At 48.5% G+C, this 25,284-nt stretch overlaps 1 protein-coding gene across 3 annotated transcripts in view; it reads left to right on the forward strand.

Moving 5' to 3' along the window:
* Ptpn14 (protein tyrosine phosphatase non-receptor type 14) overlaps nucleotides 1-25,284 on the forward strand; it is a 138,485-nt gene that overhangs the window by 74,666 nt on the left and 38,535 nt on the right. For all 3 annotated transcript variants that reach the window (XM_041635331.1, XM_041635333.1, XM_041635332.1), the window contains exons 4-5: nucleotides 18,363-18,460; nucleotides 21,324-21,391. In XM_041635331.1, coding sequence (XP_041491265.1) covers nucleotides 18,363-18,460; nucleotides 21,324-21,391 — 166 coding nt within the window. The remainder of the gene's footprint in view (nucleotides 1-18,362; nucleotides 18,461-21,323; nucleotides 21,392-25,284) is intronic.

The following is a 25,284-nucleotide window of genomic DNA, read 5'->3' on the forward strand; positions in this document are numbered from 1 at the left end:
CTGCTGCTGACTTTCTCTTCTTCCAGATAACAGACCCAGTTTTCGGGGTGTGCGGGTGGGCAGGTGGCTGTCTAGGGAGCCTGCTGTGACCGGAATCCAGAGGAGGAAGCATGCTTCCTGGCATTCGTATTGACCATGAAGTGGCAGTTTCTGGAAATTCTTTGTGTGTGGAAGACAGACCAAACACTCAAATAGTTTTTAGGAATAACTAATTTGGTACAATTTATTTTTTATTGAAAGGGAAAAATAATAAATGCTTTAAAAGCAAATCAGAAACCTCATTCCTATTTCAAAGGCATCTTCCCATGCAATGTTTGATTTGATTTCTTTTTATTTCCCTCATGTGTGTGAATGTGTACATGGGTTTGCATGTGCATGAGTTCACATGTATGTGCGGGTCCATGTGTATGCTTTGTGCATGCATGTGGTGGCCTGAGCATCTCCACGGAGCCCATAGTGGGTCAGCCTGACCACTCTGACAACTCTCCTGCCTCCACCTTCCAAGTGCTGGAAGTATAGTCCGGCCACTGTGCCCACTGCCATCTGTGTATGTCCGGGGATCTAACCCCCCCGCCATGCCGGCAATGCTGCAGACACGTTAAGCACTGAGCTGTCAACCTAGCCCCCTGATCTGTGCCCTTTTAGCCGTGGATGCTTCCTGAGTGTTTTACCCATTAGTAAAGCAGTTTACGTAATCAGGTGTGCTAGCCCTCAAATCTTTTCCTTTAACAAAGTAAGAATTTGATCACAGCACATTAAATCCTGGGTTATTCTGCCTTTAGTGGCTTGTCATCTGCAACATCTTTAAAATCAGTCAAAAATAATGGGCTTTTTGGAGAGCTATCTTGAAATCCAGCCGGGAAAAAAAATCCTCAAGCAAATTATTTTATATTTCTGAATTCCTTCATTTTCAGAGTTGTGTCTGTTCGTTCATCGACTCCAAAGGCCGTTACTCTAACACTGCCGGCTGAGAAAGACTCAGAGTCTAGCCAGGGAAGTGCTGAGGCTTTGCCGCGGAGAGTTGCTTAGCAATTGTGCATACTATACTTGTTTCGAAAGCGGAGTGGAAGGCGATGATCCACCAGCTCAGCACTTACCTTTAGCGAAGGGCGGAGAGGAGCCGTGGGAAGAGATGTTCCGTCGTGCCCAAGCTTGCCTGCTATGCTTTATGAGGGGTTTAAAGGCTCCCATTTCTCATAAAGAATTCTTTGAATTTGTAGGGGAGTCATTATAATGGGTGGGATTGGGCATGACCCGTTGATTGCAAAATGGGGTTTCCATATATATATATATATATATCTCGGGATGGCAGAGGTGCAGGGAGTCAGTGCCCTGGCGACCTTTGCTCTCTCCTTGTCCTAGAAGGGCAGAGGACTAGGATATTGAGTTGGAGTGGGGAAGGAGGAGAGTGGAGGGGAGGGGACAGGTCCACTGTGTCCACACAGTAAAGGTCCAGTACCAGAGTGACAGCAGAAATGCAAAGAAGGTGTAGACCTCAAGACTGTGAGACCCCCATTCTAGGCTGTAAGCCCCACAGTGGCTGGTCCAGCCTGACACCGGTACCCGTGATGCTCTCAAATTCACGTGCAGTGTGCTGTGTGCTACGTGTCACAGGTGGGTGGGCCTGGTGAGATGAATGTGGCTTTAGTCCCTGAACTGATAGGGCTTGTGTACATGGAACTATTACACCTAAGAACTGGTATTCAGATCATTACACCAAGGGCATCTTTTATGTTACTTTGAAAGTGATATAAAAAAATATTGTGTATATGGTGTGCCTGTGAGATGGATGGAGCTCGCTAGGGGACAGCTTTGTGGATTAGTTCCCCCCCTTACATGGGTTCTAAGAGCGGAGCTCAGGTTTCCGGGCCTGCATGGCCAGCACCTTTACCCCCAGGCCATCCTGCCAGACCTCTTTCCTTCCCCTTTGCCAGAGCAGAACACACTCCTCCTCCTCCAAGATGGCTGACTGACCTTAGGAAATCCTGACAGACAGGATCAGTTCTCAAAGATGAAAGCAGTATGTGAGCAGGCAGATGCCGTCTTGGCTGGCCTTCTCTCCCGGTCCCCACAGTTACACTGGCAGAGTTACTCCTTGCCATGCCCTCTCTGGCCCTGTATGCATTTAGGTTGTGACTAATAGGAAAGTCACATCAACCCATATCTCTTCAGTGACCGGTTGCTGTCATCCAATTAAACATCCATCTGTTTTAACACTTTAGCTGAGTGTGCAAGTGTTTCCCTACAAACCTCCTTCAAAGACCTTGTTTGTGTAAAAACATCACTTTGGGGGCCAGACTCTAGGTCCTCGTGCTGTCGGGAGAGCCAAGGCTCAAGTATTCCAGAATTCTTATTGATTGGTTTCAGTTTCTGCCTCATCTCTGATGACCCTTGAAGTTTATTCCTGACAAGGACACTATATTATTTTTAATAATTTTGAAGCAACTTAAGGGGGGAGATTTTGTTCTGCCTCACAGTTTGAGGGGACACAGTCCCTTGTGATGAGGAAGGGATGTCCGTGGGCAGCTTTGTGGAGGTGAGAATGTGAGGCGTCTTCCCTCCCTCCTCACAGAAGCAGGAAGTGTGTGTGTGTGTGTGTGTGTGTGTGTGTGTGTGTAGTCAGAATATAATCCTCCAGACTCTGTCCCCCAGTGAGCTACTTCCTTCAGCTAGGTCCTACTTCCCAAAGGATTCACAATCCCCAGAAACAACATCACTAGCTGGAGACAAAGTGATCAAGCCAGTGACCCTGTCGGACCATGTCCCATCAAATGATAATGGGTACTAATTGTTTTATGTCTGTCTTCCCCACCCACCACCTCCCAAATCCTAAGCTGCCGTAGCCTGTCTGAGAAGGAGTCTATCAAGACACAGTTCTTCCAGAATCTAGTTTTATAGCTAAACACAGTGCCGCCTAGGTCACATTCTGCTTCATTTTCAGACCCAGAGTGACAAAATGACGCTGCTCAGTCAAACCGCAGCTTAGGACAGAGGACAGGCCCTTTGGCCAGCCCTGGAACGGTTTTTAGGTGAAACAGGCTTGTTGACCTAGGATCTGTTTGAACTCCCTGTGAGCCTTTGCCAGATCTCCTGCCCTGCCACTGCTTAGAAATGCCACATGACTGCTGGCCGTGGAGGGCTGAGTTCTGTCAAAGAGAAGGAAGTAGCGTAGACAGAGCCAGGGGGAGCAGGCACATCTGTGAATGAGCCTTTAACATCGTGAGCGTTGTGCACCAGCGGGAACCAGGATGGGCTTTGGTTTGAATTCATCTGTCATCTCCAGCCTTGAGCACACAGTGCCAGGCTTTGAGACGACACCGAGGCCTGGAGAAGAGCGGGAAAGGACGGCACTGGAAATAAGCCGTGGAGAAGATGCCTGCCCCTGTCAGTTACCAGGTGTGGCCGTGAAAACATGAGGCCAGGCTGAGGAATCAGAGGGACATGCTGCCCCACAGCCACTCATGCCCCCAGCTCACCCTGTCTGTCATGCTTGCAGCCGGAGGGGACAGGGGATGGTTGGCCTGCTGCTTCCCGCCAGCACCAAGATGACTTAGGGCCACTTAGAGCAATGTGCAGCCCATTTGGCGTAAAATTCGTCAAAACCCACCTTTTGACCCTTTTTTTGTTAAAACTGGAAGGTCGGTATGCATTTGACTTCACACTCTGCAGCAACATCCTGGCAGTCATCCACATCTATTTCAAGGTGTGAACAAGGAAAAGCTTGAAGCCTCCATTACTGAATTTGCGTAATCATGCCCTGAGAAACATAACCAGCCAGCAGCTGTTTAAAACCTGTAACTTTTTTAATTTTCAAAAAAATATGAAGTGTGGAGAGTCTATCCCCATCTGCCATCTGATTATAAATGAGGATAAAATATTAATTCTAAAAAAAAAAATCGTCAAAACCAAGCAGACACTGGATGCTTTGCAGGGAAACTGAGGGGATGAAGTGATGTTACAAAAAAGTGCTTTTGAGGAGCAAACATGTCTGGAAGATGGCAGAAACAATGTTTCATATACAAAAGTATAGGTTGTCTAAGTTAAACTTGAACATTTTCTGGCTGATATCACGGAAATAGAGGACCCGCTGTGAGAACATGGAGGCCGTTGGTACAACTCTGATGGACACTGATGTAAGTTACTTATTCTAGAATCCTCATGTCTGTTTCCAGTGATAACTTTAGTCAGCAAAGAACTGTTTTGGTTTAACGTTCAAGGAAAATGAAATACACCACAGGACCAGAACTGCAGTAGAAGCCCCGGGTGCTGGGAGCTGGGAGACCTCAGTCCTGGGTACTTGTTTCCGGGTCAGGCCAACACATTCCTCAGTGTGGCGTCTGTGCATGTAGTCAATCGGGAGGGATACAGATGTTCTGAGTGCCCTGTGAGAGGGACACAGTCAGGGCCCATGCAGGTGGCTCAGTGGGTGTGAGCACTTGCTACCCGACCATGGGGACTGTGTTTGGAAACCCAGCAATGGGGGAATGGAGGTAGGCGGGTCCTGTGAGTGCTCACTGGCCGGCTGACCTAGCCAAAAAGCAAACTTCCTGTTCAGTAGAGACCCTGGCTCAAAGCAGTAACTGGAAGAGCAATAAAGGGAGACACCTGATGTCTGTATGTGCTTGCATGGGTTCACATATGCACACATTCACAAACACTACACATGCAAACATATACTACGCACACTAGCAAATAAGAGACGCAGATAGGCATGCTTATATCTTCCCACAATACCAGAATGTATTGACTATCAAATTCATATGCTCTGTCTAGCCCATTGGCAATGATGTGACTTCCCTTGATAACCGGCCTTCAGTCGTCACAGGCTCTTTTATTCCAATCTTAATTACTAACATTAACTTTCAGATAACACATTCCATTCCACACCCCCCCCCACACACACCATCACCACCACCACCACCACCACCATCACCACCACCACCACCACCACCAGCAGCAGCAGCTGTGCAGCATACTCTGTCAGTGTATGTGTCTGTCTGTCTGTCCATGTCCGTCCATGTCCCTGTCTGTCCTTATCATTCTGTCTGTCCATCTGTCTGTTGTGTGTGTGCGCTTGTCCGTGTCCATCTGTGTCCCTGCCTGTCCCTATCTGTCCGTCCATCTGTCTGTTCGTGTGTATGTGTGTGTGTGTGTGTGTGTCCATCCATGTCCATTCATGTCCCTGTCTGTCCCTATCCATCCTTTTGTCCATCTGTCAGTCGTCCATCTTTATGAGTCTGTGTGCTCATATCCTCCTGAAACCAGACCTCAACCTCAGGATCTTTTCTCAGGAGTTTCCTGTCTTGTTTCTGAGCAGAGTCCCTTACTGTCTCACTTCAGCTGGCCTGGCTAACCAGCATTCCTGATGTGGGATCCCCCTCTGTATGCTGTGAATGTGTTTTATTACTACTGGTCAATAAAGGGGCTGCTTTAGCCTATGGAAGGGCAGAAAAATGCCAGGCAGGAAATCCAGAGATAAATATAGAGAGTAGGCAGAGTCAGAGAGACACCATGAAGCTGCTGAAGGAGAAAGATGCCAGAACCTTACCAGTAAGTCATAGCCTCGTGGCAATACACAGATTAATAGAAATGGGTTAATTTAAGATATAATATCTTGCTAGGAATAAGCCTAAGCCATTGGCCAAGCAGTGTTGTACTTAATATAGTTTCTACGTGATTATTAGGGTCTGGGCAGCCAGGAAGCGAAGGCTCAGTCACAGTCCACACATCCCAGTCCCCACGTCCCAGTGCTGAGATGCAGTGTATTGATAGTAAACACCTGACAGAGTCCATCTGTGAAGAGTAAGGGTTGATTTCTGACCCCCATGTCTGTAGGTGTCAGTTCATGACTGGTCGGTCCTGTTATTCTTCAGTGGTGGCTTATTGCGATGGGAGCCTATGATAGCCAAGCTGTGCCTCTTTGTCTGAGGGAAGGATAGGAAGAGGAAGGTCTGGCTGGGTCCATGGGCCTCAAACCCCTCCCCCATGACTTGAATCACATCCACCATGCCCCACATATAAAGGTCTTGCCACCTCCCTAAAGAGCAGTCCTAGGGATCTTGGGCCTCTGGGGACATTCCCTGTTGAAGCTTCATGGCATTGCCCTTGAGTTTTTAGTTTAAGGAGGACATATTTCATCTGCTTCCTTTCTGATTTCTATTGGGTGGTTTTCAGTTCTTGGTCCTAGACTGAGGAGGAGGAGTAGGAACATGTTTATAGCTATCCCTTCATGGAATAGAAAATGGGAATTATTTCCCTGCCTGACAACTCCCCACTGCTGCCTGCATCTTCAGGGAAAGTTTGCTGCCTCCTTGTTTGTAGTCAAGCCTATGAAGCATCAAAATCTAGTCAACTCTTTTTCTACAAATGACCTTTATGTTCAGAATTATAAGAACTTTTGGTGTCTTAGGAAATGGCTTAGTCACTAAACAACCTGCTGTGACCCTGAGTCCAGATCCCCAGAACGGTGGCCGTCTGTATCTTGACTCAGAAGACAGAGGATCCCTGGAGCAACCAGGCTGACAAGACTAGCCATACTTGTCAGCTCTGGGCTCAGTTAAGAGACACCGTCTCAAAGAATAGGGTGGGGACTAATGGAGGAAAATTCAAAACAACACTTTTGGCCCCCCCCACATGTATGCAAATGTGCCCCACACACATGAGCGAGCACGCCCACACACTTGTACAAGAGAAAAACTTTTAAAAGATTTTGTTGGTACTGAGACAGTTAGAAAAGTAGATCGCTAAGGATGAAAGAACACTTACAGTTACTCAAGAGCCTGAGAGGGATTTGAAAAACAGGATTACAGGGAGACATTCCCATGCTGAAAACAAAACTGAGCAGAGTTCTGCCAGAAACCACAGCATGGAAGATACTAGATTCTTGGGCAGTGACATGTTTGCCAGTCTGGTATTTTATCTTTGGCAGTCGTTGCCACATTTGATATCTTCAGCTACTTCTGAAGATTCTATACAGGAAACTATTCAAATCCAACGCTGGCAACTTCAGTGGCCAGCGCATTCATGTAGTGTGGCTCAGACTTTGGGTAGTTTTGTTTTGTTTTTTTTTCTCTTCTTCCCATTTTCCCTTTGAGGTCTGTACTCCCGGACAACAGGAGACACAGACGTACCTATTCACCAGGCAGGCACGACACTGGACACGGGCCTGGCAGGTCCACGAGATGACGTGAAGACACACGAGACACAGGGAGACCACTCTGCTCCTGTAGAGCCTGGAGTGTCCAGATCCCAGGCGGACTGCAGACAGAGTAGGAGAGACGTCTCTCCATCATTCTGAACAGGAAAAGTTGACATTCAAGCTGAAGCCCCCACAGTGGCAGGGATCCCAGGGTCTGGCATGGCACTTGCCTTTTGGCCAGGGAGGAAGCTTATTCTACACTACAGTGTGTGTTTGAGGGTTAGAGATCCAGGATGATGCATTTACAAAAGCCGAAAAGGCTTGGTTTTGGGGCTTTTCCTGCAGGAGGTAGGGTGGAAGGGAGGAGGAGCCTGGTACCTGGTGGTCTTCTCCACCTGCATCCGAAGGCTCAAGCTCACTGGTACCCAATCATCTTCTCCACCTGCATCTGAAGGCTCAAGGTCACTGGTACCCAATAGTCTTCTCCACCTGCATCCGAAGGCTCAGGGTCACTTGAGTGTCAAGAGTGCAGCTGCAATAACTTAGAATGGGCTGGAAGATTTGTGCTTTTCTCTCTTCTTACCATAGGTCCTGGGGACTATATAAGTAATGAATTCTTTTGCCCCATTCCTCATTCAAACATCTACTAAGTCTGTAGTCTGTATTTCCTCCTTGCTTCGGGTGTATGACGTCACTGATGGGAGACAGACCACTTTGGCAGTGATGCTGCCTTTAGTTAAGGATTCGGAGGAAGAGCTAAGGCCTGTCCCCTGAGTGTCTGTTATCATTCTTCTCCATACTCGGTGTGTTGCTACCGGCCCCACGATGCCCCTGACTGCTGGTCCCACGATGCCCCTGACTGCTGGTCCCACGATGCCCCTGACTGCTGGTCCCACGATGCCCCTGACTGCTGGTCCCACGATGCCCCTGACCACTGGCCACATTTTCAGGCATTTCTGCTGACTTCTTGTCACCGGAAAGACGGTTCCTTGGGCAGTTGACTCATGCTTCCGAAGGTGACTGAAGCTCCCTTTCCCACAGTTGTGGGAGGTCATATCGTGGACACATGCTTTTCAGGGCAGAAAGGTGTGTATTTCAGGCAGATGAGCTGAGTGTAAGAGGGATGAACACTGTCTTGAAACTCTAGTTCGGAGGTGTGGCCAGAGCTGGCTCATGTGCGCGCTGCCTGTCTTGATTTATTTCCTTCTGCGAGGCTGTTGGTTCCTGATGTGGCAGCGTCAGAGCTGCCTCCACTGGTTGGCGGCTCCAATTCACACTCTACCATACAGGCATGTTTATTCTGTGTGCATGAAGGCCTGAAGTTTACCCTCCCTCGCTGTTCGCTGTCAGCCTAACCAGCACCTCCCCCACCATCACCATCACCACCACCTCTACCCCCACTCCCATGTTGTTGCCCCCCCACCTCCTCCTCCCCCACCATCACCACACACCTACACTCTTTGTGTCCGTGAGGTCTGAATCCAAGTGTGAATGCTAATATTGAGTCATATCCCCAGTTTCAAAGTGTACCCTCTCCCTCCTCCTCCCTTTCCTCCCTCTCCTCCTTGCCCTTCATTTGTGTATGTATGTGGGGGTACATGGAGAGGGTATGTTCTCTCTTTCCACCACGTGAATCCTAGGGATTGAACTCTGGTTGTCAGGCCCGGTGGCAAGTTCCACTGAGCTATTTTGCTGGCAAGCAAAGTTTAAGCCTTTTATACTTGATGTGCAATCGGCTGTGTTAATGAAATTTATTTTAAAATTTACTGTGTGTGCGTGCGTGCATGTGCACACACCCGCTCAGAGGATGGGTTTTCAGGAGCTGCTTCTCACCGTCCAGTCCATCCCATTGAACGTACTCTGCAGCATACTCTGGGCTAGCTGACCCACCAGCTTCCAGTCAGTTCTCCTGCTCTGCCTCCCTCCCCCCCACCCCAGTGCGGCTTTTTACATGGATTCCAGGGGTCCAGCTGAAGTCGGCAGGTTTATACGGCAGTGCTTTTACACAGCAATCCTCTGGTCAACCCAAACTGTTTCTGAGCTGGATTTCTCCATGCTCCCCCATGGTCTTAACTCCTGTTCTCGGGTGATGCTCCTGCCTCAGGCTTCTGAGCACGAAGACCAAAGTTACATATCACCCCAGGCCATTTCTGAAGCTCCTGCATTCCCTGGACACAGCATCTAACAACCTTAGTGGAAGTGACTCATTCCCTTCTCCCTTCTGTGTCAGGGCTCGCAGAGCCTCCAGGTGCTGATAGGAAAGTCCACGAGGAGACAGTGTGGGAGCCTGGGCTGTGCAGTACTGGACCGAGGAGGACTGCAGGACCACTGAGAGCTGGGGGCGCTGTGGGGTGCTGTGGGCTGGGGGACACTGGAGGCTGAAGGAAGGACTGTGGGGCTGTGAACGACCTCTGCTGCCTTGTATATGTGTGCCGGGCGGGGGTGGCGGGGGGTGGAGAAGAGAACAGCTGACCCGAGCCCAGAGGGTAGCCTGTTCATCACAGGTCAAGGCGTGGTGGGAAAAGCCCAGCCAGCAGGAAACAGTGCGAGGCCAGGCTCTGGAGGCCGGAGACAGAAACAGGCAGTTCGATGGGCTGCTGTGCTCCCAGCCCTAAGAACTTTACCTCCATAGGAATCCTGGGTGTTTATTCACCTGTTTTTTCCCTTTAAGATGAAACTCATGAAGTGTAAAATCCGCCTTGTTAATTATTTAAGCACATGCCAGTCTCTGTTTTGAGTTCATCCACAGAGCTGGACAGCCGTCTCCACTATCTAATGTTAGAACGTCTACGACATTTTTCCTTCTCCTCTTCCCCACCTTCTGGTCTCTGCCCGTCAGTGGAATCACATAAGATACGGTCTGTGTCTGGCATCTCTGCTAGGTCTGCTGTCTCAAAGTTTGCCTACAACATAGCTCATGCCAATACTCCATTCTTACTCTTTCTCAGGGCAAGGCTCTCTGGTAGCCTAGGCCATCCCAGCTTCCCCAGGGATGCAGATGGCGATCGCAACCTTGTCCCACCAAATCCAGCAACTCCATCCTTTCCTGTGCCTTTTCCCCTTCATTTGCAGTCAGCGTTGGCGCTTTCTCTCCTTGGTGACTGTAGGTTATGAGGTTATGCATGCTATTCATTCTCAAGGTTTGTTTTGGATGGTTAGGTTTTCTTCCTGAGACAGGATCTCACTCCATAGCCTTGGCCAGCTTGGAGCCCAGGCTTGAACTCAGAGATCCACCTGCATCTGCTTCTTGAGTGCTGGGATGAAAGGTGTGTGCCACGATACCTGGCTCATATCCAATGGTTTTAAAGTTTTCTGTTACATCTCTTTGTATGCATGCATGTGCACATGTGTGCACGTCAAAGCATCTATATGGAAATCACAGGACAAGGAGTCTGCCCTCACCTTTCTCCATGTACATCCCAGGGAGCAAAATGAGGTCATCGATCTAGCCAACAAGCACCTTTACTTGCTGGGACAGCTCCTCATGTACAAATTTTTATGTGACTTTAAATCCCTCATTTTCTTGACCTTACCTGGAGGCATAATTGTGGGGTGGTCATGAATATTTCTGTCTAACTTTCTTAGAAATTATGAAACTGCTTTCTGAGTTATGAGTGATTTTAAGGTAAGTTAAAACAAGCTCAAATTGGATATTGACGCCAATCCCACTTGTATTTTTCAGGCTCCTGCCGTCATGGTTCTCTAGCCACGGCAGGCCTCTGTGGCCCTTTCTAGTCCTGCAGACAGGACCAATGTGAAGGGTCTGTGCTGTGTAGGACAGAGAAGTGGAGTCGGGACATTCCCTCCTGCCCTACGATGTGTTGTGGAAACCGAATTCCTCTTACACACAGAACCTTGGTTCAATGTAGGCCGCTATTAGGGAGTTTATGGTCTCTCTATGCTATACTCGGAGCCCCTGTAATTTGTTATAATTAACTCAAAAGTTCAGAGCAGAGAGGGTGGGTCACGTTGGGGCTTGCCTTGCTTCTTACGCAACGTTTGCTGCCATCGGTCTTTCCCTGCTACCGCTCGAGGCCTGTGTGTTTGTGTGCATTTAAACAAACATTGTTCTTTTAAGGAAAAATTACAGGCCTTTGAGTCACAGAAACTTAGAGTCTTCTTGAGAAGTTATGTGTCTCTGGTGAGAGAAGGTGGTTATAGATCAGGTGCGGTGGGAACCATGTGGAGTAGAACACGTGCCAGGGAAATCCTGCCTGTGTGTGTTTGTTTTCATGAGCATACGTCAGTTAGCTTGTGATTGTGAGTAAGGCCCAAAGACAGGCTTTCCCATTTAAGGCCATCATTGTCACTTGTGGGACTGGCTCTTTTGCTTCTGTTGGGTTTTCTTTGGGGTCATCTTGTTTCCCATGGTTGTTCCAGTGTTTGCTTTGTTCTGCTGCTGGTGCAGTTTTAATTGACCGTAGGCTTCGGACATTCATTAAACATAAAAGCGTTTAGATAGCACGTAGACCAGGTACCAGACGCATTATTATATATGTCAGGAGTCCTGAACTGAAATTCTTCCCAAGGGTTTTGAGGGCTCAGGGCCAGGGAAGGAGATGGCCAGATAGGTCTGGTTTTATTCCTGTCTAGTTGTAGGGATGTGGAGGACAAAACCAGTAAGGGCCACCCTGCCCACTATTTCCAGCTGGAGCTGAGAGCAGTCTTTGGAATGCAGGGATGAGCTTCTCTTCCCCTGCCTCTACCCAGCCCCAGCCCAGTCCATCTAGCAGCTTGGCTTGCTCCATCCTACTCCAGAATCCTAGGAGGGCATATCTTTTTCCTCTTCCCTTTCCTTCTTATTTGTACAGCAAACCATCAAAGAGAAAGCAGTGCTTTCTGAGGTATTCGCCAGCCAGGGAGAAGGTTCCAGTACATTCTGGCAAAAAGGCTTTCTGATACTGCTAGTTGTGAACAGAGGTTTCTAGCCAGGATTTGGCAAACTTTACCCTGCTCTGAGTAATCAAGGCAGTAATGACCTTCCCCCACTCCTACCATCCATCGCTCTGTGAAGGCTTCAGAGACAGAATGTCAAGATGTCCGTCTACAAATTGTGACATCTGGATTGGCTCTTCAGATGAGGAGAGAAGTTGATTGAGGTGGATTTCAGCTGTGGAGGAGGGAACGAGCCATAGGAACACGTGACGACTTTGGGGAAATAGGCAGGCAGTCATAGCTCAGAGTGCCTGCCTCAGGCCACCCGGCTGCAGGCAGCAGAAAACAGACCTGGAGACCCTGCAGTGCGTTTGTAGGGTAGCCTCAGGCTGAGGTGCACACAGGCCTCTGGAGGAAGGGCCAGCCTCCTCAGGCCTTCCTCAGAAGCACAGGGAGTGGCCCGTTCAATTTTGTTTTCGTTTGGGGATTTCAGGGCATTGGGGGACGGGTTCACCAGAAATACCGAGAATCAGAATACCACCCTCCTCATGTCTGTGGTTGGCTCTGCTTGGATGCCATCTGGCTTTGGCTTTAAGAAGTGATGTCTCCTTGGACAAGTCCTCTCTGAGCACAGTTTCCTGCTGTCCACATTGGAAGGTCTGGGCATGGTTTTTAAAATCTCTCCCAACGCACTTGCTTAGGATCAACTATTCGCCATCAGTACATGGCCTCCGAGTCTCTATGGTATTCATAATCAGAGGACTGTCTCCTGCATGCTTCATCTCTCTTCCTGAGGCTGAAGCTCCTCACAGTGTCCTCTTCATCCAGGAGAAACGAGCAGCAGGAAGACGGAGGGAAGCAGAAATCTCACAGGCTCGGAAGATGTCTGCTGGAGGGTGGCAACCACTGTACTCACACTCCGCTGGTGCAACACTATAATCAGGAAATGAGGTCAGCCAGCGTTGTGTGGGGCTGGGGAGGGGTTGTCCAGGCAGGCATCCCCAGTGCCATGACAGCCCACCACTCCTGCTTCCATCCTCTCTGGTCACCAGTCAGGGCAAATCCGGGTCTGAAGGCTCTGCTATTGTGATGACCTCTTTCCAGCCTGGAATACCTCTGCAGCCCCAGGGACAGAGAGATTCAGCGGGGGGAGGGGTGGGAAACACATTCTCAAAGCTATATCCTCAACCTTTGAGTTCCTGGCGCCTTGCTCGTGGTTCTGCGGTGGGACAGGCCTTGCTTTGTAGGCTACCACAAGGCGTTTCTCAACCAGAAGAGACAGACCTGAAAGTATAACCCAGATGGAATGTGCAGATTCCTCACACGTGAATTCAAGTGGAGACAAGGGGTCCCAGCCACACGTCTTGAAACACAGAGGCTAACGTTAGGTGGTGGAGGTTTTTAGGGAGTTCTCAATACCTCTTTCAGAATACTCAGTGCTCCGTTGACTTGGCCAAGTTTAGCATTTAAAAATAAACACAGACTTGCAGTTGAGAGACTTAGAGGAGGAAGGAAGTTGGAAACGTCGTTCGTGCCATGGAACGGGACGTTCAGGATGGATGACCCTCCAGAGCCAAGCTCGTAGCATCTTTCAGCTCCCAGTCATTAGGTTTAGCAGCAAGGCTCGCTGGGACCCTTGTCTGCATTCACGCGAAGAGACTAGTATTTACTCAATAAATGAATTGTTGCTTTAGATTAAAGTCAAAACAAACAAAAGAAATGAAAAGAGAAAATGTGCCTTTATTCCACATGTAGGATTATATCCCGATTCTTACAGGGAGCACTGACGACTTGTAACCTAAAACCAGCCCCTGGGCCTCTGCAGCCAGATGGGGCGTTTCAGGGACTTTGAATATGAGGGATGTTTTAACATTTCCTTGCAAGCTTAGATCCGAAGAGAACCTCTTTGGAAACTTGGCTGTGCTCTGTTTCCTGGCATGAGGATTGGCTAGCTGGATTTTTCCCTTCTACCCACAGTGCTGACAGGGTGGAGTATACTTCCATGAAATTGTATGTTTCCAAAATAGGACCCACAGTTTTACATGCTGCAGTTAGAGGAATGTACCTCTAACCAAAACAGAGAGGAGCCCAGCGATTCTAAAAACAGAACGCCAGCCCTGCTCTCAAATCCTACGGGACGCCATTTTTACATTTTACAAAGGGAGCTTTCAGTGGGAAAGTAAACCGAACAAATGATTTCCAGATTGGCCCGAATTTTCTTCTTGTGTTTTCCAGTCTTACTAGTAACCACCACAGTCTCATGTGGTGACAGCACACATCTCTCTGGCTTCCCAGAGGCCTTTGTGGTCTGGATGGCTTCCAGGCTGGTGCATACAGCTCCTGCGTTCTGTGTCCAAGCACAACCCTGCACCAACCTACGTGTGAGGAACATTCCAGTGTTCCTTGCTGTCGGCCTGGAGTCATTGTTTCCGGTCACAAGACGATCTAAATGCTACCTGCCACATATGTGGGCTGGGCATTTGGCCCAGTGGGTAGAGGGCGTCCCTAGCGTGAAGCAGCCGTGGGCTTGATCCCTGACACTGCATACCAGGCCTGGTGGCTCATGCCTCTGATTCCAGGACTTGGAGGGTGTAGACAGGAGGAACAGGAGTTCAAGGTCATCCTTGGTGACACAGGGAGTTGGGAGCCAGCCTGGGCCGTGTGAAACCTTATCTGAAAGCCAGCAATGACAGAAGACCTGGACGTGGATGGACGCCTGAGTGTGAGGCTCAGGCGGAGCATAGCTACTGTTTTGTGGACTTAGTAGCTTCCTTGGTCATTGATCTTGTCCCCAAAAGAATCTCCTCTAGCATCATGGCTGGTCATTGTCACTTCCAGGAGTGACATGGGAAACAGTTTCAGCTCTGGCACACAGCATGAGGACATCCTTACAAACATTTCCCCCAGGGACTGAAAGACTGCCCCATCGGAGAGCGCAGTAAAGAGCTGTCCAGGCTCATGGCCAGCTGTGGTCCCCAACAGAGGACTGAGCCCTGGTCCTCCCCGAGGTGACAGCATATTTTACATCCATGCTCCCAGCAAGAGCTTCCTAAAACTGTTAACACCCGGATGCCCCCTGACTTGGAAGTGTGTGAAAATAAGTGGAAACCACACACGACCGAGGGCATGGGCTGTCCCGGGAGAGGTTCCAACGTTGTGCTAGTAGGAGGATGAGGTGAGCTTTTACCTCCCTTCTCAGTTGAGGTCCCCCCTCCACCCGGTTTGGTCAGTTTTCAGAATCCCATTGTAGCTTTCTTTAATAAACCTGACAGCAGGCGCCCTCTGGCCCAAGAGCCCGCTCTTGGGTTCTTAGCGGGTCTTGCCGTTTGGTTTTCATTCCCTTTAACATGACTGGAGAGGCATGTGGGGTGCACGGCACAAAGCTGACGCCCTTCCTCGCTCTCCTCGCCCCTCTGTCTGCTCTCTTCCTCTCCTTTTGGAAAGTAGGATCTTCAGACTCGAAGTGGCTCGTCTTCAAAGCTGTATCTGCTTCCACAGTGAACTCTTGGCACTTAAAAGGGGTTTGATAACTTAGGGACCCTCTTCCCGGCTCCGTCTAGTCCCTCTAAGAACTGCCGGGTTGCGGAGATGAAAGCCCTTCCACAAAAGACTCGCAGGGTCTCTTGAAGAGAAGGTTACCTGGAGGGAGCGAGGCGCTGTTCCCCAGAGAACTGGCCCAGGGACGCAGTGAGCAAGACGGCAGAGGGCACAGAACACAGAACCCTGAAGGGAGGGTGTAGAGCTCAGAGGCCATACGTCCAGTGCTCCCAAATGAGAAGCTTCCCCCCGGAGCCACGGGCCTCACTCTCTCGGCAGACTGCGCTTCCTCCCAGGAGGTGCTCTGTGTCGTCAGTTAGCTACTGTCACGTTTTGTTTTGAGACAGGGTCTCACTGTGTAGCCCAGGCTGGCCCAGATCTCACTGTATAACCTAGGCTGGCCTTGAATTTGTGATCCTCTTGTCGGAGTCCCTGGAGTGCCGGGATTACAGGTTTATGGAGTCACACCTGGTGTTGCTTTTTAAGAACCAGCATTTCATATATTTAAATAAGCTGTGCGAGCTTTGCCTATAGTTGAGAGGGTGTGTGTTCCTTCATGCAAAGGGCTTAATGGTGGGCTCCTGGTGGAGTTCCTGGAATATGGAACATAGCAACTGGGGTTATGATTATAGCCTTGGCACAGAGGGGAGACAGCCAAGCACTTGGTGAGGAGCATTAATCTCTTTGAAAGAAACATGAAAATTGGGAACCATGGACTAGGGAAATGAAGCTCTGCACAGAGGAAATCAGAATGCCAGAGGATATGACTGTGACCATTCAGGGTTCTTAGTGTTGGATAATTTGATTTACTCTTGTTAGGGCTCTAAGTTCATAGAAAGTTATGCTTCAATGTTATTTGTGCAGATTCTCACAAAGGATCAAATCATTAGGCTTCCTTTTCTCACTGCCAAGTACTGGCTCTAAACTCCCTAAGACTCAATCTCTTCCTCTCCACCCAATCACACATAAACACATACACAATGCACACACACGCACATGTGCATGCACATACACATATGCATGCACACACAGAGACACAGACACACACGCACGCACACACAAACACAGTGTCCTTGAGTTCACTGGGTTTTGCACTGATCCTGACATTTCCTCCTGTTAGTCTGAGCGCTTTCGGAGTAGACAAAAGTGGCTTTTCATAGCCAGCAGATGACTTTGGCCTTGAGTTCTTGTGTCTAGTTCCTTTCCTGTGTGCTGGAACTTGGGGATAAGAGGAATCAGAACTGTGGTGACAATTAAGGGCAAGTTAAGGACAGAGTGGTGTCCACTGAGGGATGGCCTTCCATGGAAAAGGGGACAAAAGATCTTCTGCTGGTTGGCCTCCAGAGCTGGATGGAGGTCATTCCTTGATTCAGCCAAATGTTATGGGCAGGAGAAAAATTCCTGGCTGCATGGTGACATCTGCAAAACGGTTATGAATTTATCAGGTAAAATATTAGGTGGGAATAAAAACAAAAGTTACTTTTCTTTTGTACTTTAAGTTTGATTTAAAAGGATTTATTCCCAGTGTTTATTCTTCAGATCTGAGAATAGGTTTTTCCCACCAAAAATGAATGCGTTTTGGTTTTTGGATTGTTTTTTGTTTGTTTGTTGCCCTGCCCTATAGACTGAGGAGGGCGGTGCTTTGCTGGGCTGGGCACAGAGCCAGTGTCGTTTTTTGTTGTTGTTTTTGTTTTTTTTTTTTTAATTTTCGAGACAGGGTTTCTCCGCAGCTTTTGGTTCCTGTCCTGGAACTAGCTCTTCTAGAGCAGGCTGGCCTCGAACTCACAGAGATCCGCCTGCCTCTGCCTCCCGAGTGCTGGGATTAAAGGCGTGCGCCACCACCGCTGGGCGCAGAGCCAGTATCTTGTCCTCTAGCAGAGCCCTGGACGGGCCTGTTGCAGCACCTGCGACAGTGCAAGGGATTCTTAGCCACAATCAGTTCCTACCCACTGATGGTCTCTCTCTAGGGAAACCAGGCTTGGGGTGACATTTGAGTTCCCAGGCAGAGTCCTCAAAGTTAGATTAAAATCCAGAGCAGTTGTGACCAGGAACAACTGGGTCGCCAGTTGTTCCCAGAGGTGTTGCGGGAGAGAGCCCTGCAGGGCCAGTCTGGGTGAGAGATGGCAGTGAGACCACCTCTCAGCAGGAGCCGTGGCCTGGGAGCAAACACCCGGGTCCAGGAGGTTTCTGAAGGTCTGCATCGTTCTGAGAGAGTGGTTTTGGAAGCAGGAGGTGCACTCAATGTTGCCGCTTCTGCCCAGAGACCTGATCCACAGCTGCACAGGCAGACTATCTGCATTTTGCTTTCTTTATTTGCTACCTTTTCATGTGTCTCAAACATGTGAGGTGAGGTCTGGCTCTGAAAAAGACTTCAGGAGAATTCCACCTTATTGACCAACTAGTGATCTATCTGGTCTACCAGACTTCTGCATCTGTAAATTTTCATGTTTTAACATTAATTTTTAAAATTTTATTCCTACCTCAATTAGGTAATCAAGATAGTCCCTCCACAAGCATGTCAGGTGGTTCTAGATTTTTGTCAAACTGACAGTTAAGCCATTGAAAGCAGGTACTGTTAAGTGTTTCTGGGACATTCCCGGTCTCAGTTCACCCTGAGGGCTCACAAACAAGCCGTCCGATGGGAATGTTCTCACTGTGAACTGGCTTCAGCACCTGTTACATCAGACAGAGGGACACAGGGGCAGAGGTTACTGTCCACCTTTTGTAGCCATGAGGCCATCAGCGTCACCTGCACATCCTGCCGTGAATACCCGGCATGTGTGTTTACGGCTGTCCTCTCTTCCCCAAACAGATACCAGTATTACCTGCAAGCCAAAAAGGATGTGCTTGAAGGGCGGTTACGGTGCACACTGGAGCAAGTGATCCGGCTGGCCGGCTTAGCTGTGCAAGGTAAGGCATCTCTGGAATTCCAGCTTCTGCTTCCTTACACTCTTTCAGCGTGAGCAGTTAGATTTGGTGATGCGACCTCTAGGCTGAGGCTCTATGTTCATGTCAAGTTGTGCATTAAGATGAGCGGTGATTTTTTTTGGGGGGGGGGGGTAGCAGGAGGGTGGATTTCTCCAAGCTGCCCCTGACTCAGCCATGCTTGTTTGACTGTGGTTCCATTAGGGTTCTAACTGAAGAGATAGTTTTTAAATTGCCTGTAATTGAGGCTTCCTTTGAGAGTGTGGGAGACGTTGTCTCGGGATTGTTCCACTGTACGGTGTGGTCATAGTCTGTACCCTGATGATAGGAATGAGTTACTATAGTACAACAATATCAAACCCATAATAATATTAATTTCAGTTAATAAATATTAATTCATTAATTTCAGTACAATCGCTTTAACCGATATCCTGTACTTCACTGTCATAGAATTGAAAAGAGAAACTTAGATTGATGACGGCCCTGTGACAAGGAGCATGAATCAGAGTGAGCTTGTCCTGCACCCTGTGCTACTGTTCTCAACCTTCTCTGCATTGTAGAATGTGTTATTTTCTATGTGTCTATGTGTGCTTTCTATTTTTAATTTTTATTTATGTGCACTTGTATGAATGTGCTCCAGGTATGTGTAGGGGCCTGAGGAAGGTTTCAGACCTACTGGGGCTGGAGCTGTAGGTGGCTCTGGAGCACCACATCCGGGTGCTTGGGGCCAAACTCCGGTATTCTGGAAGAACACCAAATGCTCTTGGCCACTCAACCAGCCTCCAGACTTGTATTTGAATGGTGGTTTAAATGCATTTGTTCATATTGAAAATAAGAAGAGTATGTATAATATTTTAAAGATTGTGTGTGTGTGTGTGTGTGTGTGTGTGTGTGTGTGTGTGTATTTTGCTTACTTGTGTGTCTATGCACCATGTGTGCAATACTTGGTGCGGCCAGAAGAGGGCATCAGATATTTGCGAGCCACCAAGTGAGTGCTAGGAACTGAACCCATGTCCCAGGGAAGCAAGCATTCTTAACTGCTGAGTCACTTCTCCAACCCCAAGAGAGTAGTATATAACTTTCCAAAAAGAAACTGATATCTCCCTTTCCGTTCTTATTTTCTTGCTAGCTGCAGAGTTCTTGTGGGCCGTTGATATAGGAGCTGTGAGCTGGTGGACTTCCCATCCCACTCTTAGAACTTGAGTCCTTTGAATGCTAATGTCTGGAGAGATGGATTTCTTTGATATTTCACTCTGGGCTAAAATGCCCAAAATATATTGCATTTGTCTGTCCTCCCGAGGAGCAGAAAGAGAAGAAACAGTGGGCAGCTGCATTGGAAGCAGTAGTGGGACCATTGCAATAACAGCTCAGGACTGGGAAAACCCACCGTGTCTGCATGTTTACTGGGCCTTTCTTCTTTAAAAGACTTTCTTTTCCGTTCCCTGTGTGTAATCCTCCCCTCGCTGTTCATTCATTTGGTATATTCCGGGCAGCCTGGGTGTTGTAAGATTCTTCAGGAAGTTGGTAGACTCAGTCTGGATTCCCTTTCTATTGGCTCCTTGAAGTGAACTATTTTGCCTGTCTGATGAAGCTTGCTTTAACTCTAGAATGTTTGAAACAGCATTCTCCTAGTTTGGGGAGATAGTTCATAGGGAAAGGGCCCCTGTGCAAGGATGAGGACCTGAATTCGGATCCCAAGAACCATGTAAAGTCGGGCACATGTGTGCGTGAATTGGAGGCATAGACAGGAGGATCCTAGGGCTTGCTGGACAGAACAGTGGACTTGAGAGTCGGTGGGAGACCTGTCTCTTAAATACAGTTGCAGAAGCAAGTGAGAAAGATACCGGACATTGGCCTCTTGTCTTCATGTGCCCACATGGAAGAGTGCACATACGCACACACACATGTCATTCAGCTGTCTCTCTCCCTCTCTCTCTCCCTCTCCCTCTCTCTCTCCCTCTCTCTCTCCCTCTCTCTCTCCCTCTCCCTCTCCCCCCCTCTCCCTCTCCCCCCCTCTCTCTCTCCCTCTCCCTCTCTCTCTCTCCCTCTCTCTCTCTCCCTCTCCCTCTCTCCCTCTCCCTCTCTCCCTCTCCCTCTCTCCCTCCCTCTCTCCAATCTGTATTGGGCCATTAGAAAGTCACGCCCACAGAAATAAAAGAAGTGATTGGAGATATGGCGTGACTGGACTTGAACGCAGGCTTAGTGGGTCGTCTTTGCTGTTTTGGGGTCCTCATCCAAGAGACAGTTGCACTTCATTTTGGGGGGAATCGTCACTGTCTCTGTGACTCCATGGGGCTGGCATTTCTGTGTGCAGAGGCAGCAAAAGGCAAGGCATTTGCGTGGATTTTGTCTACACGTGCCCCAGCATTCCACTGTGAGATGGTAGCCGGGAAGAACAGAATTCCTGGCATCTTGTGACACGTCAGTGTGTTCAAGGGGTGTGAAGATTTTCCAGGTTGCCAAGGGTGATTTACAGTGGGAATTTCCAGTGGCAATGCATTTTCAGCTATGTCCCTCCATCTTAACCTTGACTTAGAAAGTCCCTTTGGCAGACAGACATAGGATACCAACCTGCTACCCAAACAAACAGACACAGGTTGGTTTTCAGGTCTTTAAATAGCCATTTGGGCTTGCTTTCCTAAAAATCAGCTAGTGGGGCTCACATGCCAGCACTGATAGTTGCTAGGTACAAGTAGGGACAACAGGTATGGGTTGGCATCAGTCTTCCTCAGCGGGGCTGCAGTAAGAATGCAGTAGACGGGTATGTGCGGGCACACGTTTGCTGTGTTTTATTCTGTCCCTGTCTTCATGTAATGATTGCTGATGTTTCCCTGGCTTTTCTTCTCAGCGGATTTTGGAGACTATAACCAATTTGATTCCCAAGAATTCCTCCGAGAATATGTCCTCTTCCCTATGGTGAGTTCATTTCTTTTTTTTCCCCTTGGTTTTTTACTTTCCTTGGCTATTTCATTCTTTATTTTGAAATTCTCTGTGCTTCCTGGGGAGGAGATCTGAGTCCTTTAATATAGGTACAAGTTTTACGAAGCACCAGGAGTGTAAGGGGGGCATCTTCCCGCATCAAGACACTTCTGGTTTTTTCCTCCCTGCTAGAACCTTGGTAGCAGAGAGAACTAGCACCAAGCCTTGTGGGTGGATTTTCAGTCTATCAGTTCTAATGGTGTTTTTTCCCTTTTGATGGAATCTGTACTGTTTGTGCACACAGTCATATAATCTGCAGATCTGGACGATTTTACCTCTCTTTCCTGTGCAGATCTTCATTTATTCACTCATTATTGCCCTAATTATTTTAACTGGGCTGCTAGGACCATTTGAATGGAAGTGGTGGTTGTGGGCAGGGAAGGCGGCTCGGCTGTAGAGCGCTTGCTGAGTTTGCATAGCCGTGGGTTCAATCCTCAGAGCCACGAAAGAGGACAAGAAATGGGGGGAGATTGGTGAAAGTATACAGAAACCAGATTAATTTATAAGAGCATAAAAACCTATAAAACATAGGAATAAATGCACCCAAGGAGCTGGAGGGCTCATGCACTGACAACCATAGAACACTGATGAGAAAAATCAAGATTATACAGATGTTCTGGGTCTGTGGCTTGGAAGAATTGGTGTTAAAATGCCCATGCAACCCAGAGATTTAATGCAACCCCTGTCAAAATCACAAAGCCATTCTTCACAGAAATAGGGAAAGCAAAAGTTAAAATTTATGTGTAGCCACAAAAGATGCCAAGTAGCCGAAACAGTGTTGAGCCAGGGGAAACCAGAGCCATGGACACTGTGCTTTCTGACCCTGCGGTCATTATCATGTGTGCTGGGTAATTTATGTCAACTTGACATAGGCTAGAGTCATTTGAAAGGAGAGAGCTCCAACTGAGAAAACACCAGAACAATGCCTCCATAAGATCGGGCTGTAGGCAGGCTTGTAGGGCATTTTCGTAGTTAGTGATTGATGGGGGAGGGCCCAACCCATTGTGGGTGGTGTCACCCCTGGGCTGGAGGTTCTGGGTTCTATAAGAAAGCCGACTGAGCAAGCCAGCAAGCAGCTCCCTTCCATGGCCTTTGCGTCGGCTCCTGCCTCCAGGTTCCTGTCCTAATTTCCTTCAGTCCTGGACTGTGGATGCAGAAGCCACACAAAGCCTTTCCTCTCCAGCGTGTTTTTGGTCATGGTGCTTCTTCATAGCAGTAGTGATCCAAAGGAAGACTACGCAGTGGCTGGACACATTGACCACCGGCTTGGAATAGAGCCCAGAAATAAGTCCACACATGTACAACCAGATGCTTTTTGACGAAGAGGTCAAGGACAAGCAAGGGGAATGATAGTATCTACAGTACCTTGTGTTGGGAGAGCTTGGCGTCCACATGAAATGGGATGGAATTGGGGCCTTATGTCACCCAGTGTCTATGAGTCAGTTCCAAGTGGATTAAGATGCAGGTCTAAGTCCTGAGACTGAACCGTTAGAGGAGGACAGAGGGGCTCAAGACCTTGGTCTGGGCAATGGTTTCTGGCATATGACCCCAAGGCACAAATAAGTAAAGCGCATCAGGGTTACATCCTAAAGAAGTTCGCACGGCAAAGGACATCATTTACGGAGTGAAGCTCACACATGGGAGAAAATATTTGCAAATCATACTTTGGACAAGGGGCTTGTAGCCACATCTGCGGAACTCAAATGTGATGCTAAGAAAACACATGACCCTACTACAAAATGGACACAGGACCTTAATAGACATTTCTCAAAAGAAGATTTTAAAAAATCCAGGAGAGGGCTGGAGAGATGGCCCAGTGGTTAAGAGCATTGCCTGTTCTTCCAAAGGTCCTGAGTTCAATTCCCGGCAACTACATGGTGGCTCACAACCGTCTGTAATGAGGTCTGGTGCCCTCTTCTGGCCTGCAGACATACACACAGAATATTGTACATATAATAAGTAAATAAATATAAATAAATAAATATCCAGGAGATACATGGAAAACACTCAGCATCACTGATCATGAGGGAGTCAGTTTAGACTACGATAGAATACCGCTTCATTCCTGCTAGGTTAACTGTTGTCTAAGAACAGTCACGAGGGTGTGGAGAGAGCGAACCTGTGACTGCACTTGGTCGCTAGGATATATGTTAGTAACAGTCACAGGGCAGGTATGGGAGAGACAAGGTCTCCTCATAAGTATATACGGTCATCATCTGTTGTGAAGACCCTTGTCTCCTGGGTCCTCTCCAGTCCCTCTTTGTTCAGAACAGTCCTGCTCCTCCAAGCATAGGGAACTACCCCAGGCCTTGGTAGTTGGGTGTCATCTCCTGACAAGCACCCTGCAGATCTGTGAGGTCAGTGTTCCCCTGCCTGCTCCTCAGGAAGGCCTTCTGCCTGCCCATCCGTGGGCAGCAGCCATCAGCCATGTCCTGGTCATGAACTTGCACCTGGGTGAGCGCTTCCCAACCCCTTCCATGTTTGAACTTGCCCATTCTTGTCATGGCAGTTAGAATGCCAGGCGTGGGGCCCCCAAAGCAAAGAGACTTGGTGGCCCACTGTTGTCTAGCACATAGGGTATGCTCATACGTGTTTCTGGAATGAGCCATTGAAGTAAAACTGACCATTCCGAAGCTGATTGGAGGATAGATGAGGTGTCATCTGGGGAATTCTGCTGCCTGGTTGGTGGCTTCACTGAGAGGAGTTTTTGTGAACATAACTGAACTCGCCGAGAAGGCAGCTTGTGAAAGAGCTGAGCTGCAAGCAGCCCCGTGTGCTGTGTGCTGGCTCTGCTTGTAGAGACGGCCACTCACCATGTTTTCCATGTAGCTTTTTGTTGTTGTTGTTCAGTGTTTGGTCCCAAATGCTGCCCTGGGTAATAGACACCTGGGAATGAAATTGTACAAGAACCACGGCATGCATGCTCCCAGAGGGAGATTTGCCAAATTGGGGTGCTGTTGTAATATGAGTGGCGGGGCTGCATCCCCGGCACCCCGGCCGCCTGTCTAGCTTATGCCCCAAAATAACAACACACAAATTGTATTCTTTTAAACACTGCTTGGCCCATTTCTAGGCTAATTCTCACATATTAATTTAGCCCATTTCTAATCATCTGTGTAGCATCAGTCTTACCGGGAAAGATTCGGCATGTCTGACCTGGCAGCTTGCTTCATCACGTGCGTCTGCCCAGGAGAGTGGAGCATGGCCTCTCTGAGCTCACTTCCTCTTCCTCCCAGCATTATGTTCTGTTTACTCCTCCCACCTATGTTTTAACCTATCAGGGCCAAGCAGTTTCTTTATTGCTTAACCAATGAAATAAAAAAATTGATATATGACACTCGCACATCAGGGTGCAATTCTATAAATCAGGATTATAATCAGGATTTGACCTGGGGAGGTACCACATGGACCTCAGGGGTTAGGAAAGGCTCAGAGACAACTGGGGAGTCTCCTGTATCATGAGTAGGGGGTAGAGCAGAGGGGACAAGGCATGATTAGGACGGGGAGGAAAGAAGAGGCTCTTGGGAGAGTCAGTTGTCACTTGGCTATAGCCTGTCCATTGGGAGGAGAATCACAGCGACTGGGACCCAAGGCTTCTGAGGAGTTAGGGTTCTTGGATCTTCATGGCGGCAATTGCTGCAGTGAACAGAGACCGTTCGGGGTGTGGATTGGAGTCTAAAGGACAGATGCTGCAGCTCCCAAGTTCTCTTTACGACAGATTGCCCTGAGACACATGGATAGTTACAGGAAAGGAGACAGTTAATTAGGGGAGGCACAGAAGTACCCCGTATTCCAACTGGGCTCTGGTCCCACGAGGGGCTCAGCCCGTC

Source organism: Microtus oregoni, unplaced genomic scaffold (genome assembly GCF_018167655.1).
Source record: "Microtus oregoni isolate MIOR12 unplaced genomic scaffold, Mior012 000047F_ref0000412, whole genome shotgun sequence".
Taxonomy (NCBI): Eukaryota; Metazoa; Chordata; class Mammalia; order Rodentia; family Cricetidae; genus Microtus; species Microtus oregoni.